Source organism: Anarrhichthys ocellatus, unplaced genomic scaffold (assembly GCF_004355925.1).
Source record: "Anarrhichthys ocellatus isolate YVR2014 unplaced genomic scaffold, GSC_Weel_1.0 scaffold2, whole genome shotgun sequence".
NCBI lineage: Eukaryota > Metazoa > Chordata > Actinopteri > Perciformes > Anarhichadidae > Anarrhichthys > Anarrhichthys ocellatus.
The window spans coordinates 11,487,191-11,513,262 of NW_022280032.1; the positions used below are offsets into that span (position 1 = coordinate 11,487,191).

The 26,072-nt window shown below is 44.3% G+C and overlaps 1 protein-coding gene across 1 annotated transcript in view; it reads right to left on the reverse strand.

The window, feature by feature from the left end:
- The window catches only part of igf1ra (insulin-like growth factor 1a receptor), a 73,220-nt gene that overhangs the window by 20,213 nt on the left and 26,935 nt on the right, over positions 1–26,072 (reverse strand). The window contains exons 3-4 of the mRNA XM_031869532.1: positions 1,614–1,914; positions 471–607 (exon numbers count right to left, since the gene is read on the reverse strand). Of these exons, the coding sequence (XP_031725392.1) occupies positions 471–607; positions 1,614–1,914 (438 nt within the window). The remainder of the gene's footprint in view (positions 1–470; positions 608–1,613; positions 1,915–26,072) is intronic.

The following is a 26,072-nucleotide window of genomic DNA, read 5'->3' on the forward strand; positions in this document are numbered from 1 at the left end:
GCTGCTGCTGCTATGCCACCCAAAGTAGCTCTTAACCTAAATATCCTAATGAACACTACGTTAAGTTGTATACGTGTTGTCATATGTAAAGATTAGATTGTGAGCCGCCCTGTCAACTGAGCAAATACACAGCATGATAGCATAATGTGATAATTGGGTTAGAGTGCAGGAAGCAGATGTAATGTTGATTTTGTGGCCCAGCAGCTTAGACCACCAGGCCTTTAACATTATCTGTCTCTGTAATCATAACATTTGCTGGGCAGTCAAGTGCAACAAAGTGTAGTAAAGTCAGTGTAATGTAGTCAGTGAAGGATTTCTATAGCGTACTGTACGACAGATTGACGGCAAACTAAATATTTAATGTGATGTTAGCTAGTGTAGCGTAGCATAGTCTACTACACTCAGTTACACTGCAACATTACAGAATATGTGGCGTTAAAAGCACTGTGCTTCTGTGTAGCTGCACTCACTTCCACGGCGGATGTTGATGTTCAGGTTGCCTTCGATGACGGTGCAGTCCTTCAGGGACTGAGCAGCATCCACAGAGTCGATGACAGGCGATGTGCAGGGTTTATCACACGGGCCATTGCAGGCATTGCATAACATACTGTTGACAGCAGAAGCACAGGGAAGGAGAGAAGGAGAGAAGGAGAAGAAAGAGACATGGGAAAAAAAGTGAGACGTGTCAGAGAATGAACAAAATCTTACATGAACTTTTCTACCTCACCCTGAAATCATTGGTCCACTCCCTGTCTCCCAAGCATTCCAAATGATTCAGGCAACTAAATTCACTCCTTGATACAAGGTCACCTCTCACATGGAGAGTTTAATCTTTTATGAGCCCTCATCTGAACTTTTTGAGAGTGACTCACTGTATTGACCTCAGAGATAAAACAGCAGTGATATGGCCAGAAAATAAAGCAGCAGAGAGTCGGCATGGAAAGTTTGGGAATTGACGAGACAAAACAGGGAGGAAAGTTGCATTCAAAGAAGTTGTGTTGTTTAAGGTGAATGTCAAACAAAGGAAAATGTCAAGTGGATATTTCAAGTGGACTCTCCTTAAAAGCTTTAAGTATTAATCTGTCAAATCTACTCGTGGTGAGTGTAGAAAACAAGGCACTATGTTGAGCACCTTTCACTCTTTCTAAACAGTCTGGGAAGTCTACACTTGAATCATTAATAGTCCGACATACTCTTAACCTTTAGCACTTCCAGCTTTGAGTCCTACTTTAAGAAAGGAACCTGTGAAGAGTCAGGTGAAGCTTAGCTCAAGGAGTTTTTATGCAAATGAATTAATTATGCAAAAGTACACAGTGAACACACCAGCACCTTTGGTGTCTGTGAATAATGAAGAGAAACCACACTGCTTCACAGAAACATTTGTGAGGAAGTAATATTAAGACCTCTGGCTCTCTCTGTGAATAAATTAAGGTTATGATCCCGTACAAATTCAAATATGGAACATTAAACAAGAATACTCAAGAATACCTGACAAATCAAACGCAAAATGTTTTAAGGAGCTCTTCCTATTTTGTTGTACATTCAGTGTGTCGACCGTCATGGCATTTCCAAACCATCAGGACCTTAACTAGAATTGAAGGGTATGTCTTTACCGATTTGTCTCATTGCGTGTGAAGCCAGAGGGGCAGTCGGGCATACACTCTCCCCCGTGGATGACAAAGTGAATATCGCCAAGCAGGTGCACTTGGGAGCACAGGTCCATGGTGATGCAGCGCCAGCCCTCAAACTTGTAAGTGTCTGGGGGGCAGTTCGGCACACAGTGACCCTCGTGGTAGTAGTGGAGGCAGCCAGAGCAGGCCATGTCGTTGTTCGGTTCAGTACAGCTGCCCAGGCACTGGCTGTGACAACACTCCCCCTGGTCTGTACAGGAAAGCTTGCAGTGTTTGGGGCATACTGGAGGAAACAGAGAAAGATGGGGAAGAGGTCAGTTTTGATTGGGAGTAAACAGTCTGCACTGCTGGGCACTAATACAACAAAGTCAAGGATGGTAAAGCTCAGAAAGGTACAAAACTAAAGCACAGATTGCGATAAAGATGTCAAGTACAAAATGTAGAATAACTTAAGAATTGATGATGATAAAGATCTGTTATTGTTATTATCAGCATGGTAACAGGCCAGAAAGCAAATAAATAGGTTCAAAAGGAGTAGGGACTCAGTGTGTGCACACACAAAACGTGTTTATATGCACAGTATACAGTTGCCAGTTTATTAGGTACATGTAGCTAAAACTAATGCAGTCTACAATAGTCTGAACATCCTTCCAGGCTGTGAGAAAGAAGAAAACAAAATCGACAGAATAATTATTGTGTGGGGTGTTTTAAATTAAGCTTGAGCAACAATGAATGATAGAAGCTCCTCACTGTTTACTGAGCATCACTGAGGAACCAAAGCCCACAACAATATGTTATCAATAACACGCAGCAGTTTCCCATTGCTTGAGACAGGCATTTGACAGAGAGGGAATCATTACAGTTTGACAGATTTATTGAACAGAGCTTACAAAATGACCATTAATATATCATCCTTTAACTCTAGAGGATAAGTCTTTCAAAATCCAAACTTTGACACAGAAAGGATGAACGTTACTCATTCAGGTAATAAGGACAACAATTAGGCCAGTGCTTGTTTGTAGATTTACAAACCACTCATGGTAATCTGGTCAGTTTTACACTTCAATTAAAAATGAGATGAAAATGTCAAATGGAAGGTTTGCTTTCAATGCTGTAAACTATTTACAAAGTAGCACTTCTGGAAAAGCAGATGTAAGGGCAGTAATCAGATGATTCCCAATGCTAACTAATCTTGAGAAACTGCAAGCAGGGATGTCCTCGTTTCAGATGTGTCCGCTCCATAGAAAGAGCACCTGGATGTGAATGTGCGTGAATGATTGCAAAATAACTGTTGACAAGGGGCTTTCTGCTAATGATTGTTTCTCTGTCTGCATAAAGAGCGGCTCTGGGAGAGACTGAGTCAAAGTTTCAGGTTTCTTACGGGGAAATGTGTAACAAATAAGAAATCTATGATAATTTAAAAAAAAAAAAAAAAACTGCCTTTTTTTGCATATTAGAAATTGTGCAGGCAGCAAAGTCCTGGTTCCTTAGCAACCGCCTCTTGGTGCAAAGCCAGGGCTGGAAGGAAATGTGCGCACACGCACACAGACACACACACACACACACACACAGTCAGACAGGCTCAGACAAAAGTACATTAAAACACACATTTCACCACTCTCTTTTATGTGTGTTATTGTGTGATACTACACATATGACTTTATTGCCATGAGAGTCATTATTTCAGCCGTCCCCCAAAACAGAGACTTTTACAGGAGTACACATAATGAAGAATGAGACATGTGTGCACACGTTAGTATGTGAATATGTGTGTGTGTGCCAGAGAGCAGAGAGGAAAAGGAGCTCCACTTGTTTATTTGCTTTGCAATTCAATGCGGGTGTCGGAGCATCAGCGGTTCGCTTTGCGAATCAGTCGAGAAAATGAAGCCGGCTGCTGAGCTAATCCTCTCTTGATGAATATTTCATGTTGCTTTACAAAAACATCTGTAGATAAAGAACGTGATGGTGCACTACAGTAATGCTGCAGAGCAAACTCATACTCCCAAAGTGCCAACTCCACTTTTGCTTCACAAGGGAAGGGGAATGATCATTCCCACCCCTGACAGTTACTCAAACACTCAAATGGTCTGAAAAAAAATAACTATTTTTTTAACAAAATCGTATCTCATTCAGTTAACCTGATGCAACATCTGTATTGTTCAATACAAAGCAGTACCACAGAAATCTCCAATAATTGTCTCCTGATGAGAATGAAATGAGTAAGAAGAAGAAGAGTATATATACCTATCTGGCCTTTCCTGTGCTATGTATAGCTACGCACTCACACTATGTACATGCTCTGTCACACTAGGGGTTGACTGGCTCTGTGGTCCAAGACAAACAGCAAAGCTCTTCTTTAAAACTACAGCATCAAACGCCAATAAACACAAGATGTCACATGACGGCAGTGATTTGAGAGGACATACGATGTTGACATCAGTGTTGCACATTTGCAGAGTGAGAAACATCAAAGAGGGCTCATTTTCTTGGAATCCGACCAAAAGGGGGCAGCCAAGGCAAACTATGATGAGCCTCATTGGAGGAGGTCCCCTTCCGTTCAGCATCATTTTGAAGAGATTCCTCAATGAAGTGAAATTTGAAACATGCATACCTTCTGCCAGAAGAAAGCGGAGGGAGGGGGAGCTGCTGCCTTAAAGCCATATAAGTCAACCCGGTTTCACTGTGTGACCAAACAACCCGTGGTATCAAGGATACCACCTCCATTTATAGATGCTCCTAATGCGGTGCTATTTCCACCCTGCTGCTCTCAACACATAGCTATGCAGGGCATTGTGGGTTTCCACTACTTCAAAGGAAAGGGACTACATAACAAGGGGCTCCTATTATTATTATTGTAGTCCCCTGAGTGGATGTTTGATATGAGCAGGAATAAATCAAAAGCATCAGCAGGCTGGGATTTGACCTGTTTTAAGTACACACTGTATCACATAAAGCAACTGTTGCAGAGAACAAACTGTAGATACAAAAACTTTGAAAATAATCAGCGGCTGCAGAGTCAAATTAGTCACACTGCCGGAAGTGGGGGTAGGGAGGTTTACGATGTTGTTCCTCTCATACTGCAGTTACACCACCCCCCTCCCTCCTTCTCTTTCCCTGAGCAGTCAGGTCAGACACCAAAGCCAACCACCAGCCTGCCCCTGCTGTTCGCCAGAGCACGGCGACACGTGGAGTGGCCAGGTCCATTTCATCAATAGTAAACGAGGCAACACGAGTCAGCAATGAGGAGTCTCCTTCTGAGCCGCTCATGCTGCCTTACAACCGCCATTAAATACAGCAGCAGTGGCATCACCGTACTGTGCACTGTTTGTTTTTTTGGTCTAAAAGGTATCCTCCAGTCGCTAGACTATGTGAAGAATCTGCAGAATGTTTCAGGCCGCAAGGGAATCAAGGGGGAGAATGTTGTTCTCGTTCCGCTGCAACGACACAATAACAACATAAGGACTTTCTACGGAAACCTGAGATTTGGCAGCAAACATGATTATAGAGGTGTAGAGTGAGATAAGAAAAGAGGAACATATAGTTGAAGATTTAAAAAAATAACATGCAAGGATGTAAGTAACAGTTCTGGACCCCAAAAAAAAAGGTATAGGACTGCATCAGAGCAAGAGGCGGCAAGCATCAGATGTATTCCTCCGTCAGGATGGCCTTGCCTTCTTGAAGCACAGCATGCAAGGGGGGTTCAGGAACCCAAAGCTCGTCAACCATGGCTTACCCCTCCTCTTTCCCCACAGTCTCCATTGACAAAAAAAAAGAAAAGCTGCTTCAATCTGATAACAAGATGGCTAGATTTCAACACTGTCTGTCTGCCTAAAGAAGGGTGGGGGTGTGTACGTGTATATGTATGTGTGTTGTAGGAAGATGGGTGAGGGGGTTCAAAGTTGGATTCTCCAAAAAGCATTACTTCTTTATCGAATAAGGACATTAGTGCTTGAGAGGGAGAGGATTGCAGTGCAGCAATGCTCCTCATGTGAATGCAAGTCATGTCCCGTTTGCTGGAGAGCACGCTGTGTAAGGGACTACTACACTGTTTACATTGGGAGGCTGGGGACACTTTACTGCCAGCAGGACACTGCCACCTCTGAAGATGAAGTATTGTGCGAAAATAAAAAGAGTTTGGTAAACTGGTATAATTTACCCAAACCAATCATAGGTGTCAGCCAGTGAAACGTAAAAAATGATCTAACAAAAGAAATACTTCTTTGTAACATATCAAAGCGTAGTATGTTTTCCCTGCGTCATTGACGATAAGTAGGAAGCGTGGCAGACAGTTGGGAAATCATTCATTATTCACAGTGGGGCTCAAGGGGAGGGACGCCATGGAGGAGAGTGTCTGGGAAGAGGAAGGTGGGGGTTAAACTGGGAGCTATCTGCTGGACCAATAGCAGGTGGGCAGGGGAGGTTCTAACCCTGATGACTGACATGTTATTGAGTCTGGAGCAGAGATGGTAAACAAGTCCTCTCTTGAGCAGTCATTCGGAGGGGGAGTCGTAACCATAGTGATTAAGCATGGCTTGTCCACAGTGTCGGAGAAACCATAAGTTTAGGGGAAACCTGAACAGACGTCGCTTACTCAACAACAAGCCTAAGTACAACTATTCCTGTGAATAATGCTGACCCATAAACAGAATTTCAGCTAAAAAAAACAAATATGACTCAGGGGCTATAGGATGAAAAAGAAAGGTGTTCTGCAGGAAGTAATGTGTATCTACAATGTGTAATTTCAAAGACAGTTTCATTAAATGCAAGAGTATAAATATGGTTAAGATAAAGCTGTGCATTCTTTTTAAAGTGTGCACAGGATAATAAGAACATAACCATCACATGCATTGCGTTGACTACATGATTTTGATGGAGGTTACTGTGTGTAGCTGCACATTAAGTGTCAATTACACCGCCTGCTCTTGCGCCATAATGTAAACGGGGCCATAGCTCCATTAGGACATGATTGAATTTATCTCTACATCACCGCAATTACATACCGAAGTATTCACTTTACTGCGCACTACAGTAATCCACTGCAGTGTGGGGATGCAAAGCCTCCCACTCTGTGCAGAGTCAGGGCCGGTGAGCTCAGGTTACCAGAGCTGACAGCAGTAGCAGACAGTAAGGTAGCAGAACAGGCGCACAGTAGCACACTGAAGGCCCATCAGGGGTGCTGCAGCGCAGATCGCAGGCCGACCCCCCAGCTCCCTGAGCTCCATCAGGCCACATCCTCATCCGGCAACCCGATCCTCCCTGGGAGCCCTCAGCGGATCACTACAGACACTTGTTTAAACCACATCAGCCAGGACGGCCAGAGAGAGGATGCTTACTCCACTTCCAGCCACAGGCAAACCGCATCAGAGATTCCAGCGCTGTCTTACCTCCACAGCAATAGAGTCTCAAGTGCCGGGATGGAATGATCTAATCTAAAGTGGTGTTTTTCACCTTTTCAAACAGAGTGTGTCTGGCTGAGCATGTTGGGGCGAGAGCAACCTTTCTGCTGATCAGAGGGTGTTTTTCAGAAGGGGGAACACTGTACAGCGTCATGATGATTTTCTCGTGCAGACAGCTGGCTCAGGAAAGCTTGGCTAAATCTCTGTTCAGTCCAGTGCACAAAGGTGTGTGTGAGCCCATCCCTCTCCGGTCCCAGTGTTTCTGGGTCTCTTCCACTCCCATGCCCACTAAAGACCATCAATGTGTTTTTCACACAACTATGTGCTGGTCTGTGTGTTCAGGCATGCGTGGCATTTCTCCCTCAATCGCATCCAGTCACAACAACACACACACACACACACACACACACACACCCCCTTTCCTTCTACCCTCAGGCCTCGGCCAACTCTGCAGCTGCTGTTGTTGTTGTTGCTTCGTTGGTAATTGACACAGGTATGCAGCAACGTCACGTGTGAAAACACTTTGTGTTTTTATTACTTAAGAGGTAGAGAATGGTCTGAAGGCTATTAAAGGCAGGTTAAAACAGTTACCAAAACATTAATGAATACAAACTTATATGAATATTCTCATATTATTTGGCATTATTGATTGCAAGTAATTAAGTATTAGCAGTCTAAAGCTCACACTCTAATATTAACCACACTACTGAGGTGTCTAAACACCGTACCCTATTAACTCATTCTAGTAATTCTTGAGGCAATTGTAATCAAAGCCTAAAGAATTGATTGATTGTTTGATTAGATGATTGACAGAAAACAAATGAAATACTATTCTAATATTGTTCCAATATTATGTATTTTTTCTGGCAAAAACGTTAAATATCAACTAGTTCCATCCTCTCAGATTTGATGTTTATCTTTGACATATATCTTAGTAGAGTAAATATCTTTGGAATTTGGATTGCTGGTTGGATAAAACAAGCAATAAATTGCATTGAGCAATTTTCACTATTTTCTGAAATGTCAAAACAGTAATCTGCAATTAATTAATAAAAACAAATGCACTGAATTCATGTATAGAAACATCGAAAGAAATGTGGCATGAAGAGTCATAACAGAGGGCAAATAAACACATTTGAGTCCCTTTGAAAAGCAGCAACATCACAGGGAATCCAAATGTCCATGTGTAGAGCTGATCAATGGGATCAAACCCTATAACTAAGCCCAGGCTGACTTTCTGAATCCCTGTAGGATGGACTTCTAGTAATCCCAAAGTCCCAGAATCCCAGTGCATCCCTCTACAGAAGCTCCCCCAGAGTCATATTTGTAGCATAAAGAATGGCCTCTGCTGCAATATTGCTCATTAAAACAGGCAACTCTCCAACTTATTCTGTCATTACTTGAAGAGATTTAAAACTAATTTACAGCACAGAGTCATTTCAGCTCCACTTTGAGCAACAAGTCTAAATCAAATATCATTACAGAGATGCCTGCTCCGTGACTCTTATTACCCAATGAATGGCAAATAGACGCATCACCTGCTGCATTTCTGAAGCTGATTTGGTAATTTCAAAGAAAAAGAAAATGTATCTGCCAGTTTAATGTTTTTGATGTTTTCACTCCTCTGGTTGAGAACAATAATGACATTAACAGAAATATGTTGCAGGCACCGAAGTTGCCAAGCTGCATGGCTAAATAAGATGCTAAGATAGGCATTAGTATTGGAAAGGCAACTTCGGGGAGAACTCAGGCAATGCTGTTTTTTCACAGATTCTGAGGAGTTTCCTCTCACTAAAAAATACCTGACTTCCCAGATCTGCTTCATTAAATACAGTGCGTTTCCTGGCAATGCCGTGCTGCCTGGCTGGCGAGATGTGTTGTTTGGCTGTTTTGCTGGCTGGGTGACTGGTTGGGGTTAGTGAGAGCGTGTCAAGCCATCACATCCTTTCAGCCTCGTACACATCACACTCTAATCCCTCTTGTGAATGTAGTGGAGACACCCATGAAGACAATTACAGAAGACTAATGCTTGGTTGTTGGTATAAACCAGGGATCGGCAACCTTTTTGATGCGAGGTGCCATTTTTTAATTTTCCTTTTAAATCAGTGTGCCATGTCAACATTAAGGTTAATATTATGTTTTATTATGACAACACATAAACATTTATACCTCCAACAGATCCGTACATTTTTTCCCATCCATTTAGGCAATGTGCATGGCAACATTTAAAAACCAGCAACATTTTACTCCCATAATCATTGTATTATATATGAAAGGAATATTCAAGACGGCTGCCATAAAGATCAAAACATCCACATTTGAAATCATTAACCTTGTCCATCAGCAATAAACATAACGACTTCTGCAAGGAGGGCAACGAGTAATAGCCAATCAGAGGCAGAGAAGGGCAGGTCTCCTCAGAATGTGGGTGGGGGAAAAATCGTTAATAACTAGCAGCCACAAATGGCTGAGAAAGAGGTAATTTGGCATGCAGATGAGAGAATACTTGAACACTTGCTAGTGTGCCATTGGTTAAGCTACCGCGTGCCAATGGTGGCACGCTTGCCTAAAGTTGCCTCTCGCTGGTAGTAACTGTACATGGTATCCATCACACACAAGCTTTACAACGCAACACTGTACAAACTGTACACATAAAATGAACGAGTGACTGCTTCATTTGGCTCAGACGCAGGATGTTTGCAGGCACGGTCCAACACCTGGCTGTGTACCCACCTGTCCCCAGACAGGCAGCTACCCAGGGAGAACCTTCAGCCATATGTTGATTCTCAACACAATTAAACAACACAGCACTTCAATAAATGCCTTTTCTTTATGTGACTCTGAAATGTTGCAAGCAACCACAGTACTTTGTTTAACATTTTTACTCTATAGTGCAGTTGCAGTAGGCCATCGGGATGGTTAGGTTTAGGCATGAGGAGATTAGTTAGAGTTAGGGTAAACCAATCAGAGGCAGAGTAGGGCGAGTCACGTCTTTGCCATAGAATGAAAAATAAAACATTGCTTCTTGGATTTCTGCAAGCACACGTGAATGTTTCCAAGCGAGCCAACTGCTTGGCCCCCAGAAGTGTTGCTTGCTGCGTTCTCTAGAACTGCTCGCCCGCATCGCTTGTTGATCCCAGGGAAGTGAAAAAGTGTTCAGTTGTAACGTTAGTATATCCAAAAGTAAACTGCAAAGTCAATGAGCTGTGGCCTTTAAACGGCCGCTACCGACAACATGGTTGACTCAGTCCGCAGAGCCCTGAAACACCGCCCCTGCTGCGGCAGAGCGCTCTTCACTTGGTTATTCAAAGTTTATTAATATTGAACGTTTCGCATGTCCATATTGCACCAACTGTGACACTGCACGTGCTTGGGTCCCAAGCAATACAGCCGTGAAGTGTGAAGTGGATCGGATGAATGGTTCTCGAGATGTGCGAAGGACATACCCACATGCAGACTGAAAGACAGACAGTCAGAGATTCCTTGCGTTATAGTTAGGTACCAAAACTAGGTTCAGCCTATCATCATCATCATCATCATCATCATCATCACAGCATCAGAATGGTAGTGGTGCTGAAGCCAAGGCCTATTTCTGTAGATGACCATCTGCAGCTTTGCACCACACGGTGCCCAGACTTCGTCCTGGCACGGTGTTCGGAATGCATTCTCCCTGCTGGCACAACGTCTGGATTTAAAATGACACATCTTAATTTCACATCGACTTCAAGGAGGCCCTAATCCTGACATTTGCCTTGAGCTAAAGAGCTGATGGGGATAAAAGTTTGCGTTCATTGCGAGCATTCCTACCAGGTTAAAATGGAGTACTTTGCAAACACTGAGAAGGCCATTAGTCGATTACTGAGCTGAGAGCCAGTGGACTGCAAATCCTGAAATTACAGTTCAGTTTGGTTACATTTTATGTGTGTGTGTGTAAGGATTGGTGTTTGTTTGCATGTGTGTGTGTGTACATGGGGGGTCATATTTAGGATCATGTAACCAAACTGTATACAGTACATAGCTTACATTGCTGTCTCTGTCTGTATGTCTGACTGCAGTCTTGTCTTTCAGATGACAGTGGGTGGTTGTTGGCTCACTCAGACAGACTGCGGTGAAATGCTGTTGCTCAGCCCATTTCTCCAGTGCATCTCCCGCCTCTCTTTGGGATATACGCCTCAGTGTCTGCCACCTCAGTGGAGCCTGACGTTCTGTACAGTCCTATTAGCCACTTTAAATATGACATCTGGATTTAGGGTTTCCGTTTTCCTCAACTTAATTTCATTTTCACAGTAGGTTTTTTGAGAATACACACAGTATCCTTTTTGTGAGGCTGCACTTGCTTTTTAAAAAGGACAAGCTGCGGATTCAGCACCGACAGTTGTGCCCAGAGTTAACATCTGTTACGACGGGGACACTGAGACTATTCTCTCCAACTGGATAGCCTGCGCTGAGACTTTAGGCTTGTCCTTTCAAGTGTAATGGTCTGATAAGATACAACAGTCCCAGATGGTATCACAGTAAAACGGTATTGTATTGATCCAGTATCTGTCGTATACAAAGCTTCATTTCACATGAAAGAGACCTTTCAGGGGGTTAGCTTTTCATTATAAACCTCATGCTTGTTTTGCCAATTTCCTATCTGCACAGGGAGTTAAAAGCTTGCAGCTACTTCATAAACAGCTGAACACAGAAGAATAAAGGACGGCACTTACTAAAGACTTTATGTCATGTTTACACACTGATAAGACCAAAGAGGGCCATTGATGGGAAATGTTTGGCAAAATTTAACAATGGGCTGGTTTGCACTTGATCCTTTTACATCAAAGAGTGTGCCCATATACCAAAAGTAGGGGCTATATTTCCATAAACATCTCCTTTATTCTAAGTGATTGTAGGTGACAAACAAGGCACCAATTACACGAAAAAGCCATCACAGTTCAGTAAACAGTAACAACAGCACCAAATATGGCAGTTGCACAAAGCCCTTGCAGTAAAAAAAACGTCACTGTTTACAAGTCTCTGAACAAGGTTGCGTCACCTTCAGTGAGTTTCACTCACAGGCTCAGCACAGAACCAGAACCTCAGTTTCAAGTTAAGTTTCTGCATTAATCAGATTTGACCATGACGCAAGTCTAACTATCACTTGTGATCTCAAACACAAGCAACACAGTCATGATCCAGTGGAAACCATGGGAATGACAGACTGCAGACTACTATCTAATCTCCACCATATTTAGTTTACAGAAAGGGTGTTTGTGGCAAATCAGCAGCAGTATAAACTGCAGAGAGCTGGACTCAAGAGCGTGGGGGATAGGAAGTAGCATGTTTTACTATATGGGCCCAGGACAACCATGTGGGTCAAAGGCCAGAGACTAGAGGCCAAAGGCCTTAGATGGGGCAGACTACGGATAAAGCCGTGCCTAGCCTGATTGTTCCAACGGCAGAAGTGGGCAGCCGATATGGATGGAGCAGGACAGCTGACAACTGCCTTAAACAGTCTCTAGCCCATACTTCCTATTGGCTGCCAGTGACATCATGGTTCTAGCCCCATGTTTCACCTCCTCTTTTTCAGGGTGGGCGGAGAGTTCAGTTCTTCCTCCGACTTCTCCTCCTCTCCACTCAACCAGGTCGTATCGCTCTCTTTCTCTCTCTCTCCATCACACACACACACACACACACACACACACACACACACACACACACACACACTCAGCTTCATGTGCCCCTTTTAGGGACCTCAGCAGCTTCCATGGCCACTCTTGTACAGAAGGAGGGAAGAGAGAGGGAAGGTAGTAGCAAGAAAACAAACTAAGAACAAAATAACTACAAGACAGTCATGTGCTCACACACACACACACACACACACACACACACACACACACACAAATATAAACACACTTCACATATGCTGTAATTTCTTTCAGGCAGGCCTTACTTAATTAACACAGGCAAAATGTGGAGTTTTGGTTGGCACATCATGCTATTATTGTGAAAGTCTTGGTTTGACATTTTCACAAGCAGACAGCTCACTAAATTACCAGCTGGGCTGCACTGTGATATGTCTCCAGTAATGAAACAAAAGGATGCTCACGGGGAAGGAGAGAAAGATACACAGAGAGAAAGAGATCCTAGGAGGAGGCACATTGAGAAATAATTGCTTAATATATAAAAGATGTGTTGGAAGAAAAACAGCAATCCCACATCTTTATCCAGTGTATTGAAACAGACTTGTAGCGCAGGCATGTGGCTGTTTGGAGAGGTCTTAATGACTGGGATCGATCCCTGTGCCAGACAGGTGTAACATGTCTGATTAGGGTGGAGGTGAAGAATGGAGGGAGGGAGGGAGGGAGGGGGAAAACAGTGTCTGTAAGTCAGCCAGTCAGCTGACCTTCCTCTGCTCTGCCACAATCAGACGCAGTGTTCAGTCCAGGATCACATCCCTCCTCGAGAGTTTAGCTCTTAGTCGGATTAAGGAGGAGTCAGTGCACATAGGAAAGGTAAAATGTCGTCATAGCACCGCAGGCGGAATCAATGGGGCTGCAGTGGGGAGTATGGACGGAGCGGAGGGGTTTGCTGCCACTGAGGCAGAAGGATCTGCTCTACTCTGCGTGGACTCTACAAAGATTAGACATTAAACCACCTTTAGCCCAGGCCAGCATGACAGAGCTCAGTAGCTTTTAAACTCCCTTCCATCTAGTGTGTCCCACAATGAAGACGATCCAAAATGTTGCATCCTCATCATTAAAAAAAAAAAAACGCCACAAGTGTGAACATACAGTAAGTTTGAGCATTTAAAAAGGATGGCACAGAGGGCAGACAGGACAGATGCCAGCAGAGAAGCAGGGGAAATGGCACAGAGAACAAGCCTGCCTCCAACCACAGGAAGTGCTACGCCCCCACGGTGTCAAACATTAGACTTCAAGAAATGATTGAAACAAAATACCCAGGCTTCCTCCCCCAAACAAATAATGGCCTCCATTGTGAAATGCTGTGGCACACTCACAGTCAGGGGAAGTATAAAGACAGTTTGAAAACAGTGGGATTTACCCCCCCAATCTCTTTCTCAAGGCCACGAACAACTTTCTCCTTCAGTTGGGACATAGACGGGGGCCACGCAACACTGCAGCCCACTTTGGAGTCCCCCGCTCAGAAAAATATGTCTTTGTCTTCCTGCCGTTACAGACCTCCCACCGCTCAACGGACCGGGCTGCAACAGTATTAGAGCACCAACAGGGGGCCGACGCCATGGGAGAAAGGCATGCTGCACTGCAGATACATTAGACACATCCACTGAGGATGCAAGTTTACAAATCCAGAGAGCCTTTTTTCCCCCCTTGTTACGACCCAAAATATAAGGCATCTCATCAACTGTTGATGAATAATCAATGTGAACAAAGTCAGTGTTAAAAGTGATTAGTACAGCAATACATCTTTTCTCACAGCCTCATCTTTTGCTCATACAAATATTTCAGACTTATTGTCATTTCTCGAGCTCAGTTTCAGCCCAACGGTTTTCCCTAACAAATTACTTTACACGTATTTTATGCCGTCTTAAAGAGATCATTCTGTTCGTCTGACATACGTGTGGGAACCTACAAAAAGAGGACACGGAGGACGACCAAATTGCACATCATAAACTGTAACAAATGGAAGACCAAAGGCTATATTTACTGTTCCACGGTAGCTCTGTTGCTGCTCTCTCAGCAACAGGGGATACTGGCGATTCAAGTATTTAACAGCACCCAAAGTTGCAAAGATGATGATACAAAGACCTTTTTGTAACATTTCAATTCTTAATACATTGTTATCTTAACTACACGACATGAGCTGCTGTTAAATATTACCCGAGCATGCAGGTGCTTTGAGTTACACATTATCTAATCCTTACTTTTGAACAATGAGTCCCTGAAAAGGTGCCAGAATGAGAGGAGGCTCCACACCTGCTAGATCAGTGATTTCCTCCAGCATGACAAACATGAACGTGCACACACTCACATACTTTTGAACAGCCAATGCTGGGCCGGCTGGCTTCAGACAGCAACGGGACGGATAGCTGGCTGAGAGAGGGAATGGGATCATGCTGCTCAATCAATGAGCCATCAATCACACACATACAGGGAGACGGAGCAAACACAGGAAACAGGAGACCTTATCCTTTAGCTACCATTCAAAAGAAAGCCATCAAAGAGCTGGCTCTGGCTCCAGGCCCTTTGCCAGGGCCAAATTTCCAAGCATTGCTATGTCTTGTGGTGGTTTGATTAGAGCTACTATTACTCTACCCTGGCCCCTCTCAGAGGAGTTGTGTGTGTGTGTGTGTGTGTGTGTATGTGTGTGGGGGTGTGTGTGTGTGTGTGTGTGTGTGTGTGTGTGTGTGTCCTATACTGTCTGGTGCTATCCTTACTAGCCCACTGCTGCAGGGCCTCACTGTACTTTGCTGAGCTCTCAGACAACAAGGGGTTGTAAAAAGGCTGGCAAGGAGGCAGCAGCAATCATGTAGTGGCCCACCTCTGTTGTCTATTTGGTACCTCAAGGAAGGATGGGGAGAGCGAGCAAGTGAACACAATATATCACAGAAGAGATGCAACTAGTGAATCTTATCATTACTGAGTAATCAGTTGATTCTTTGAGGTTGACACTTTATTTTACAGGTCAAATGTTTTCTGGTAAGGACTCTATAATTTGTACCAATTATAGGGGAAATAGAGACAATGTTCAATGGTACACTTCCAAACAATTACTTCCAATTACTAATATATCCAAGAGTGCATTTTAGGACAAGAGTTCAGCTGAACATGAAAAATGAAATCTCTCTACAGCCAAGCCTACATTTTCAAAATATATGAACAACAAAGTTCCCAATAGTAAATTAATGATCAATGAATGCTATGTTGAAAAACATTCCTATTTCCTTATAATAGTACAATATTACACAGTTATTTCCAGAACGCTTTCTAGGAATTGATTATGAAATTAAATCCAAAAAATAAAGAGTTATAACATGGTAGTTAATTGATTTATCATTTTGTTTACAAAAGTTCAAGAAATTAAAAATGTCAATCACAAGAGATGACATCTTCAAAAACCCAAACATTTAGAATTTTAAATAATATTCATAATAATATTATTTATAATTATTATTTATAAATTATTTAAATGATTAATTGATTATCAGAATTGTTGATGACAGACTTTTTTTCAATCTAAAAATACTAATTGGCAAATTGTTTCAAAACTACATCAGAGAGTCAGTGGCAAAACCAGACCGCCCTCCAGATGAAAGGCACATTCCACTATTTCTCCCCAGCCCCATTGCGCCTGCAGGAGCGCATTCCTGCTACATGAAAGCAACAACAGGCACACCTGAAGCATGTTATTACTGCATCGCCTGTCCCCAAGGTACAAAAACACAAGTTAACAGAGTTGTCTTGAGAGCAAACGAGCTCATCCAGTTCTTACACTGTGTTCTCAATCTGTCTTGAACGCAGGACACTGCTACGTTTAAGCCTTATAGTAGCACAATTTTCAAGACTGAGATCTGAAACAAGAACAGTGACAAGCGGACTCAAGTGCAGCAGCTCCTGAGGCAGGCAGGGATCAGCAGAATTAATATACACAGTGAGTTGTAAACAACACCAGAGGACGTCCTTGTGCCCCTGAGCGGCAGTGACAGGGTGTCCCCCTGTCTGCACTGTCACTCTGTGTCAGCTCTCATTACCTGCAGCGCTACACGACCAGCACGGACTGACTGAGTGACTGACCGGCTAATGGCATCTGCTACCTTCGGCTGTATGGATGAAGTTGCACTATCCCTGACCTCACCGACATAGGCTAACTGGCCCTTATAAATATAGACGATAGATTATTAATTGATAATACATAAGAAACCAATTTCTGTCTTGTTCTTGATGTGCTAAATATAAATAATGTATAGTTTATAGAGCAGAAATAAGGGGATATGCTTTGAATAGCCACCAAGCAAATAAACTAAACTAAATTACTGCCAATATGGAAACAAGCTGAACCAAACTTTCATCCCCTTCCACAGCCGGTCTCCCAGTGGCAATTATTGTTTGCCTCGCTGCCTTCACAAAGGTCCTGTCGGCTTATTCACCAATGGCCATAAGTTATTTGGATAGCACTACAGTGCTAGGGGAAATTCAAATGAAAGGGTGTTCAACCCCTCTCCCTTGACACGACCCCCCCCCCTCCACACACACACACACACACACACACACACACACACACACACACACACACACACACACACAGGCGGTTTAAGGGTAGACACAAGTCGGCTAGCGATGTGAGCGAGGGATCAATACATCTTGGCAGCTCAACGCCTCATGTCATGAGCGTCCATGTAATATACTGCCTCAGAAAAGGAGAACACTCTCTGTGACCTCAAAGACAATAACATTTTTTTTATTTTTTTTTTTAAATCATAAAATGGATCTGTGCTGGATACAGTTTTCTTGAAGATTTTGAAAAATAGTAGAACACAAACAGAGAGAGAAACCGAAAGGAAATGCTTCCTCACACAATTAAAAATGAATACGGCCTCTGCTACCAATAAAAAGAAGATCTCTCAAACTGTTTTGAGAATAAACATGAATAAATGTGTATACCACCCTCCAAGGGAAGGAAACAACCTGGAAGAGAAAAACTGTTGTTTGTATTTACTGGAAGACTTAACTGAAATAATAGTGCAAATAAACTAGTGTGCGCTTGACTGGTGAGCCCCTGGGAAAATACCAGAGGGGTAGATTTCATGGTGCGACTGGGACAACAGGGGGAGCATAAAAAAAATGATGTTTACAGACAATTCCCACCACACAGATAAACAAATGCAACTCAAATGCAGGAAGTCTCTCTTCACTGAAGCTGGTGAAGACTTTGTGGAAGTGTTGAGGTGTGCCTGTTATTCCTCATTGTGATGACTGATCTGCTGTAGCTGCTAAGCGAGCAGCCTCAGGCGGAAGCAAAGCCCAAATTGGGCTTTTGTTCCAGACTGCAGAGTGTCTCAGCAGAGGCATGAACAAAACACAAACACACAAAGCCTGTGAAGAGGCAAAAGTGTATGTGTGTGGGCCTACCCCAGGCTCCTCCGCCTGAACAGTCACTCACTCACACACACACACACACACACACACACGCATAACCAACTCCACCACAAGCGCCTCTGAGCCGCGTCTCACCCACTCACACACATACACAACACACAACCTGACCCGCCTCCCCTCTCGCTCTCTCTTCTTCCTTAGTCCTCTCGGTCTCTTGCTCTCTCCTTCCCACCCTCATTCATAAAATGGCCGCCTCACAACTCCAGCTGCTGGCACGAAATTTAAGGATGAGGGGTCAGGGGCAGTAACGGGCCAGGAGGGACTTGTTTGTTCTATTTTTGCCCCTCCCTACCATCTCTTCATGCACCCTTCTCTGTCTTCCATCCCGCACCGGCGAAGAGATTTTGTCCCCCTAATTCTCCTCCTAACATATGCCAGCCTGCCTCATCCCTGTCCCTCTTCCTCCTGACCCCTCCCCTCCAAAACAAACCTGATATCCTCATGGCTTGGGAGGGAAACTGAAGCTATGCGTCTGGCAGGGGAAGGCAGGCACAGAGCAGAGCGGGGGCAGGAGCGAGCGCTGGTGGCTCCTCCTCAGAGGCCAGCGAGAGGGGAACGGGGACATTCTCAAGTTCCATCCCTGGAACACATCCTTCATGTTTCTGCAGTTTTACCACATCACACACATGCAGACTATCAAGGCTTTCAAAGCATTCATTGCTATAACGTTTGCTTTTTCCCCCTCTCTTGTCTCTCTTTGTAGTCCCGAAATAAGGGGGGACTTTCATCTTTTTTTTACCCAAACATTTCACAAGGTGGTATTTGTGCAGGACAGGCGATCTATGTTAGAGGCGACAAAAGCGACAAACTGAGGAAGAGCAAATAGATTGTGTCCCTGAGCAGCTCATTCCAGTCTGCCACAGAGTTTTATAAACTGATCAATCAGACAGTGACTGCACACCAGGCTTTGGTTCGGAGGAGAAAACAAAGACTTCAGAGCCAGAACCATTCAGACAACACCACAGGGTGCAATAATAGGTGTCACTGTGTCTCTCTCTGTGTGTGTGTGTGTGTGGAGGAGGTGTGTGTATCTAGTCTGAGGTGAATGAGTGCATCAGCGCTAATGCATCTGTTCCCACTATGCAGCGTCTTCTGCTGTAAGCACACAAATTAAAACTCACTCAAGCAAGAGCTTTAGCTGCCCCCCCCCCCTTCTCCATCCATCCCTCTCCTCCTCCCCTCTCCTCTCCTCTCCTGCTGCAGCCCCAAGCAGACGAGAGGACAAGAAAGGAAGGAAAGATCGAGAGGCCGCAGCGAAGCCGAACAGACCCACCTCTTGCTGGAATAAGTCTTAATTTGGGAGGGTGGGGCTGGGCTTCTGTGGTAGGACATGCACATGTGCCACACAAAAGGGGCATGTGTTTAGTCAATGGCATGCACAAACACACACACACACACAAATAGGCAGACATAGTGACAAGGGTCAGTCTCGGGATACGAGAGAAGGAGTCAACCACATAGTTTACTCTTTGCTGCATACAGCTCCTCTCAAATGACATGTCTCTTGTTTCTACATCATACATCTAAATGAGGACACCGGACTTAACTGTGTGTGTGTGTGTGTGTATATGTGTATGTGTATATATATAGATATATAAAAGAAACGGTATGATCTGGTTATATAATCTGTATACTAGTAATGGAACTGTTACTGTGCATTTACATCTCATAAAAGCAGCATATTTAGTTGTTCAGCTGTAACCAGGATATTGCATTTACCCTCCTTAGCCCACAGGCTTCAGCCCACGCAGGCCACCTTCAGCCCACCCACCCACCACCCACCCTCTGCCTGTCTGTGTTTCAATCCTGGCCCCACTCCACTCAAACTTTCCACAGATGGACATGGAGCTGTGTGGACATGCGTTAAGAATTCAGTGTACGTGCGTCAGCCACACCACAGTCCAGGGACCGGAGGATCAGAGGTGGGGTTGAGGGACACGGGGGTGGGGTACTTGCAGGGGAATGGCGACATCATACGCCATATCTGAGCTGGCAGTGCAAAAGAGGGACAGCGGCAAACGAATGAACCAACATCCAGGCTGTGCTGCATAGTGTGGTTACGGCTGCCTGGCTATTTATATGTGTCCCTCCTTCAGAGAAGGAAGCCGCTTCTATTGGATCCAGATGTGAGAGGAAGGACAGACAGCAGCCCGAAAGGTGGCAGCCTGGACCCAGCGAAGGTTCTGCTGATGCAGAGCTATGCAGTCATTTAGGAGACAGCTACTTTAGTCCACTATGATAAGGACAAGAACTAATTTACATTCACCTTTGAAATGGACTGTCATAATAGAGTGAATTGTTGTGATGAAAAGTGAATTCAAGAGAATTATCATTTTGTTCCTTTAGATTAAAAAAAATGAAACGACAAAAACACATGCACATTTGCACATAATGGAACGCAAATCTAGGTCAGATAAAATAAGTGTGGTTACTGAAACTGTCTCTGGAACTGTCTTTGGACATACATATTTCATTGACCAGGTCAAGCTGCGTGGGTGACTCATGGGGAGAAGTGTTAAAGGTAGACAGCATTCTTCTGACAGGCTAAGGTCGCAGCCTCATCAGAGGCTTCAAACATTAAATCACGCAGCTCTCAGGCAGCCAACTAACATAACTTAACACTGATCTCCTCCTCCCCCTGCTTGACCATGGCACTTGAATGACAATGAGTGCTTGTGAGACCGGGCTAAATGTGATGTGACCCCCGATGATGGATTGCCAGTGGCAGGCCCACAGTGGGCTACAAGCCCATTGATCCACTAGAGGATTCAATGACACATCATCAATCCCTAGGCTGAGCTCTCACAGATGTAAAGGTGGAGACTAGGCGAAGGAAGATAGGGGAGAAGGCCCTCGTTATTTCCCACCAGAATAAGTTCAAAAGACGGAGAAACTTGTACGTCTGTCCATTACTTTGCAGCCTCTTTGCTTCTCTCACTATGACTGCTTGTTGTCCTTCTGTCTTAGACAGGCTCTTACAGCCTCTGGACCTGACGCAAGAGACAATAGAGGCTGTAGACAGCTGCTAATCTAGTTAGCTCTGGCCCTATCATCCGACAGCCGTGCCTCTTCCAAAGTGAATGGATACGAGTATTCTCAGAGATGACAAACTGCTCTCGCAAACACGTGCACACATACACACAAGTGCTGTTTGCGGTTGTGGGACATGAGGTCTTAACAGGAGCCATTGTGGACAGCTACCAGGCAGCCACACTGACTGGGGCCCATTCGCTGCTCGGATATTCCTCGAGTCTGAACACCGACGTCAGCCCACAAGCAACCCGAGTGACGTCAGCATATGCGTGCTTTGACCAGGTGCCTGAATGGGTCTGTTTCACACAGAGGGAGGAGGAGAGGATGGGAAGGAAGGAGAGCACCATCCAGACCCCAAAAACAGAAATTGAGATCAGCTTTGATTAGAGCAAGCAGAATTTAACACCAGTATTTCACAGTAAACATCACAGTCAGTGTATTGGTATAATTATGTGCCTTTGCTCAAATAACTCTGTGGCATTCCTGGTGCCCACAGTAGGGCCAGTGTTCAAATAAAATAGCACTATCTGGTTGACCAATGGCTGCTGGCTTGTATTTAAAGAGAAGTGATACCGGAGCAAAGGAGACAGCAATAAGAGTAAATCATTTCACCAGTCAGGGGTACATCAGTGTCATATCAGAATGAATAAACAGGTTTCTTGGAATAAAATCAGACCTTTGGGTAAGTCAATATTCTCCTCTGTTCCTTGTGTAATAAAATGTTGAGTTGTGTTTTCTCTGTGCAGAACAACAAAGACAGCCATGGTCGGTGCTGTATTACTGTGAGTTAGCATAGGGCTAGGGCTAGGCGATATGGGCAAAACCTTCTATCCTAATGCAGGTAATTGTATCACTCGATAAGGAAATAGATAAATTGATATAGCATGTTGTCTGGTAATTGAATATATATATAAATATATGAAATAACCTTTTGTATACATTTTGTATACTCCTGTGTGAGTTAAATACTTGACAAACATCATATAGAATTTTTGCCCAGCTCTACGTGAGCTAATAAATGAGATCCCGATGCTGAGCCGAGTTGTCTGTTTGGCTACGCCAGACAAAAAAGTGCTTGGAGGAATGTCTCAAAAGTAAAACAAATAAAGTGGGTTTGTCTGTAAAATTAAATCTTTCTCTATTGGTCTCACAAACACAGACGCACAAATGCTGACTGCAGAGCACATTCCATTGATTCCTGTGTCGCCCCTGCACCCTCCTGGTACGCGTTCTGCTGGCTCCACCCGCCACGAGGGAAGCGGGAGATTGGTCCTGCATTCCATAAGCGTACGTGCTACACGACACAACCACACATACACAGGGGCAGGCAGAGGGGGCCCCTGCCCTCACAACACACACCATCACACTCAATCACAACAACGCACACACGCAGACTCCAAAACACTTTGGCAAAACATGAAAACGTGTATGCTTTCTGATCTCTTTGGAGTATCTGTTGCCTTCACGCATCACAGAAAGATTTCCCTCACCGTTTGGACAAATGAACCTGGTGCCCCCGCCACAGTATTATCAAAATAGTTTTGAACTTGGGCTGTTGACCAATGAGGAGTAAAGAGGGCCTAATGTGCTTAAGCCAGAGCCCAGACTGCCCACTGCTCTCCTAAGCCTGTTTGACCAGCTGTCTGTCTGCCCAAAGACAGACTAGAGAGCACCTTGCGCACACACTCACCCACTTGAGGGAGGGAGCAGCAAATGCACTCCAACCTCCAGTCACCCCTCCCATCTGTTGCACCAACCGCCAAAATTAAATCACAACAGCAAAGAACCTTTGCTTGGCTTCCTCCATGAAAACCTCAGAGGATGAAAAACAAACATCATCCTCATCACACATCTATGCTGAAAGTTTGCCTGAGCTAGAAAGGTTTCTGGGTCATGAATTAGTTTGGTATTGTTGTATTTTGATATGGATATTAGTTTTTTAAATTTCATTTTGTGTTATTTTGTCAAGAAATAAGTGGTTTAATTTTAACATGCTGTTCCTTGGATGTAGTATCTTGCATGAATCAAATCAAAACCAAAAAGCATTTGTTCAACCTGATCATTGTCATTGTCAATGATCATTGTTGAGTATTGTATCTAGAGTATGTTCCTACACTGCAGCACTGAGGTGTGACAGGCGGGAGCCATTCGTAAACAGTGAGTGCATCCTGCAGTGTGTGTTTCTGTCTCAGTACTTCCTTTTCCTCTCTACTCTTGTCATTTAAAGTTGGCAAAGAACAGGTTCACTTAGTGCGATAGAGTTTGTTAGACCTCCCTCATCAGTATACTCCCCCCCCCCCTCCTCCGGCCTACATTTCCTCTGGAGTTAACCATATAGTTCTGCGAGATGAACGACTACATTAATTGTCTTTGATAGCTCGGGGATCTGCCTAGTGCACAGGAGAGAACAATGTGTGCTTTGGCAGGGTCATTTTGTACAACTGGTAAGTGTGTGTGCATGCATGCACGCACGTTTACAGAAACAACTAAAAAGTTTGGACCGTGCTTGATAGGCGATTTGCCCCTGTGCTCTCACTATCTCCTGCTCTAAATGAAGCTCATAATGGAACATGGCAGCGGGCTCTTAACCCCACTTACTCAGATGGACACATGGCAGCGTCTGGTCTCGTGCTCTACCCTCTCCTCAGAGGTGAGCCCCCATGTTAGGCAACCACAACTCTACCTCAAGCTCTTAGATTGCTGCAGCTGTGAGGGAAGGCCCAAAGGAGTCTGAGCTCAGTGAAGAGACACACACCTCTCTGTCTTTCTCACTCCCTGTCTCTGTCATACACACACATTTTCCCCTCCTTCTTCTTCTCTCTGCAGGGGATAAGGCTGTGAAGTGGTCACACTATGAGATAAAAACACACAGCAGGAGTGCGTTGCAATGAACACCTGTGTCAAAGGAACCACAGGTGTCGAGCCGTGATACATGGCTTTACCCACACATCTGTGAGATTCGCTGCTGTCCCAAAACATCAGCATGCAGACGGTGTGGGAGAGCTGTGCAGGCAGGTTTTTTTTCCGGCATGTGTTGCTGTGCAGCAGTGCTGTATCATAATGGCACCTTTCTCCGGAGGGTACCTCTAATCCAGTTACAGATTTAAACAAGGCAAATGGTTCCAAGGCATCCATCCCACTTATCCTCGGATCACAAGGAGAATAGAAAAGCTTCTCGTCAACCCAGCAGAGACTTCAAAGGGTTCAACAGTCCAAACATTTGTGGAAATTTGTGGAATAATTAATGGTGCCTGACCCGCAAGTGGACCTGAATTCCAGCCCATTAATTATATCCTGTGATGAAACAGACACAACAATTAAACCTGGAGTGTGAGGCATGTGAGAGATAGAGAAATCCACATCTATTAATTCTTATTTACACTGGAGGAAACAGCAGAAAGGCAGGCAAGCTGGCACTGACTCAGAGAGACAGTGAGTAGCCCAGAAGAAGATGCCGTAGTAGCATGACATCCAAAGAACATGATCATATATCTGTGGGGTTAGGGAAGAATGTAGGTGGCCATGCCAAGAGCAACGACATTACAGCTGGACTATTCCCACAGCACGACGTCATATATAAATCATCAGCAGTACATATAGCTCTAAGCAAAGCCCACACACCCTGCGCCTGATGTGCTAAATTGAACCCAGTCCAAACTTGGGGCAATGCGACGTCGGCAGTGAATATGAGAAAAGACAACATTTAATTTAGAGGAAAAGTGACACCACTGAACAGCATGCCTATGCAGATTGTGCAGTGCCTGCGTGGCAACCTAACACTTCATTTTACTATACAGATCAATACTGCTACTTAAATAGGGAAAAAACATAGATGTGTCGTCACTGACTAATCACTATTAAGAGGAATAAGAAGGAGTGGAATTTTCTAAAAATACCCTGATTTGTTGGGGTCTTAGAGGCTAAACTCTGCATTCTGGAGAAGCTGAGCTGAGTGCAAGTGACGTTTCAGCGGATCACTTAGCGTCATGCATTCTTTATTTGAGCTGTGTGACTCTTGATTGCCTCAGGTAACCTCACAAAAGCATGCCGAGGAATATGGGCTGAAAGTGGCACAACAACTGAACAAAAGCTGTGTTACCTTAGATTCTCACTAGTCTGGTCCATGGTGGTAAATTCCAGACATCTGCTGTTACAAAGCCTCACAAAGTTCTGGTGTCTACAATGAAAACTCAACATGATAGACTTTGAGGACTCATCCATACTTTCCACTTGATGGTACACTGGAGAAAAATGACCCAAGGAAAAAGTAATGAGTCACCCAGCAGGCACGCTGGCTTACATTGTTAAACAATGCTGATTCAGTGAATGGGGGTTACATGGAGGAAAGCTAGGCAGTTGAGCTGCCACAGGCCTGAACAAGCTGAGAGGCGGTGGATTGAGAAATGAGGGACAGGGGTTATGTCTAACATTACATAAAGGCACCCGTGTTATCCTTTTGTAACTGTGGAAATGAACTGTACTGACAGCAAAGACTATTGTCTTTTATGTATTCCCTGTTCAGACCAAGGCATTTTTATTTATCCTGAATAAGCAGGCCAACAGTGCCCACAGGCTGAGAGGACGTCTTCCAGCTCACCAGCTGTTTGAGTGAAGATCAGCAAGACGATGAGAAGGAGGAAGAGACCAGGAAGGAGGAGGACGAATGAGGAAGAAAGTGTATGGGATGGGAGTTGTATGAGAACGGTGAGGTGAGTTGGTGATTTATTGTTGACAGCTTTCAGCTATATAATTCGTCGATAGTTTATCAGACAAAACAAGTGATGAGGACACAATAGGCATTCTTCCAGTTCTCCCTGAGAGGGTCAGACAAACCCCCCCGCCCCCCCCCCCCCCCACCCCAAGCCCCCCCACCCCCACCCCCCCCCCCCCCCCCC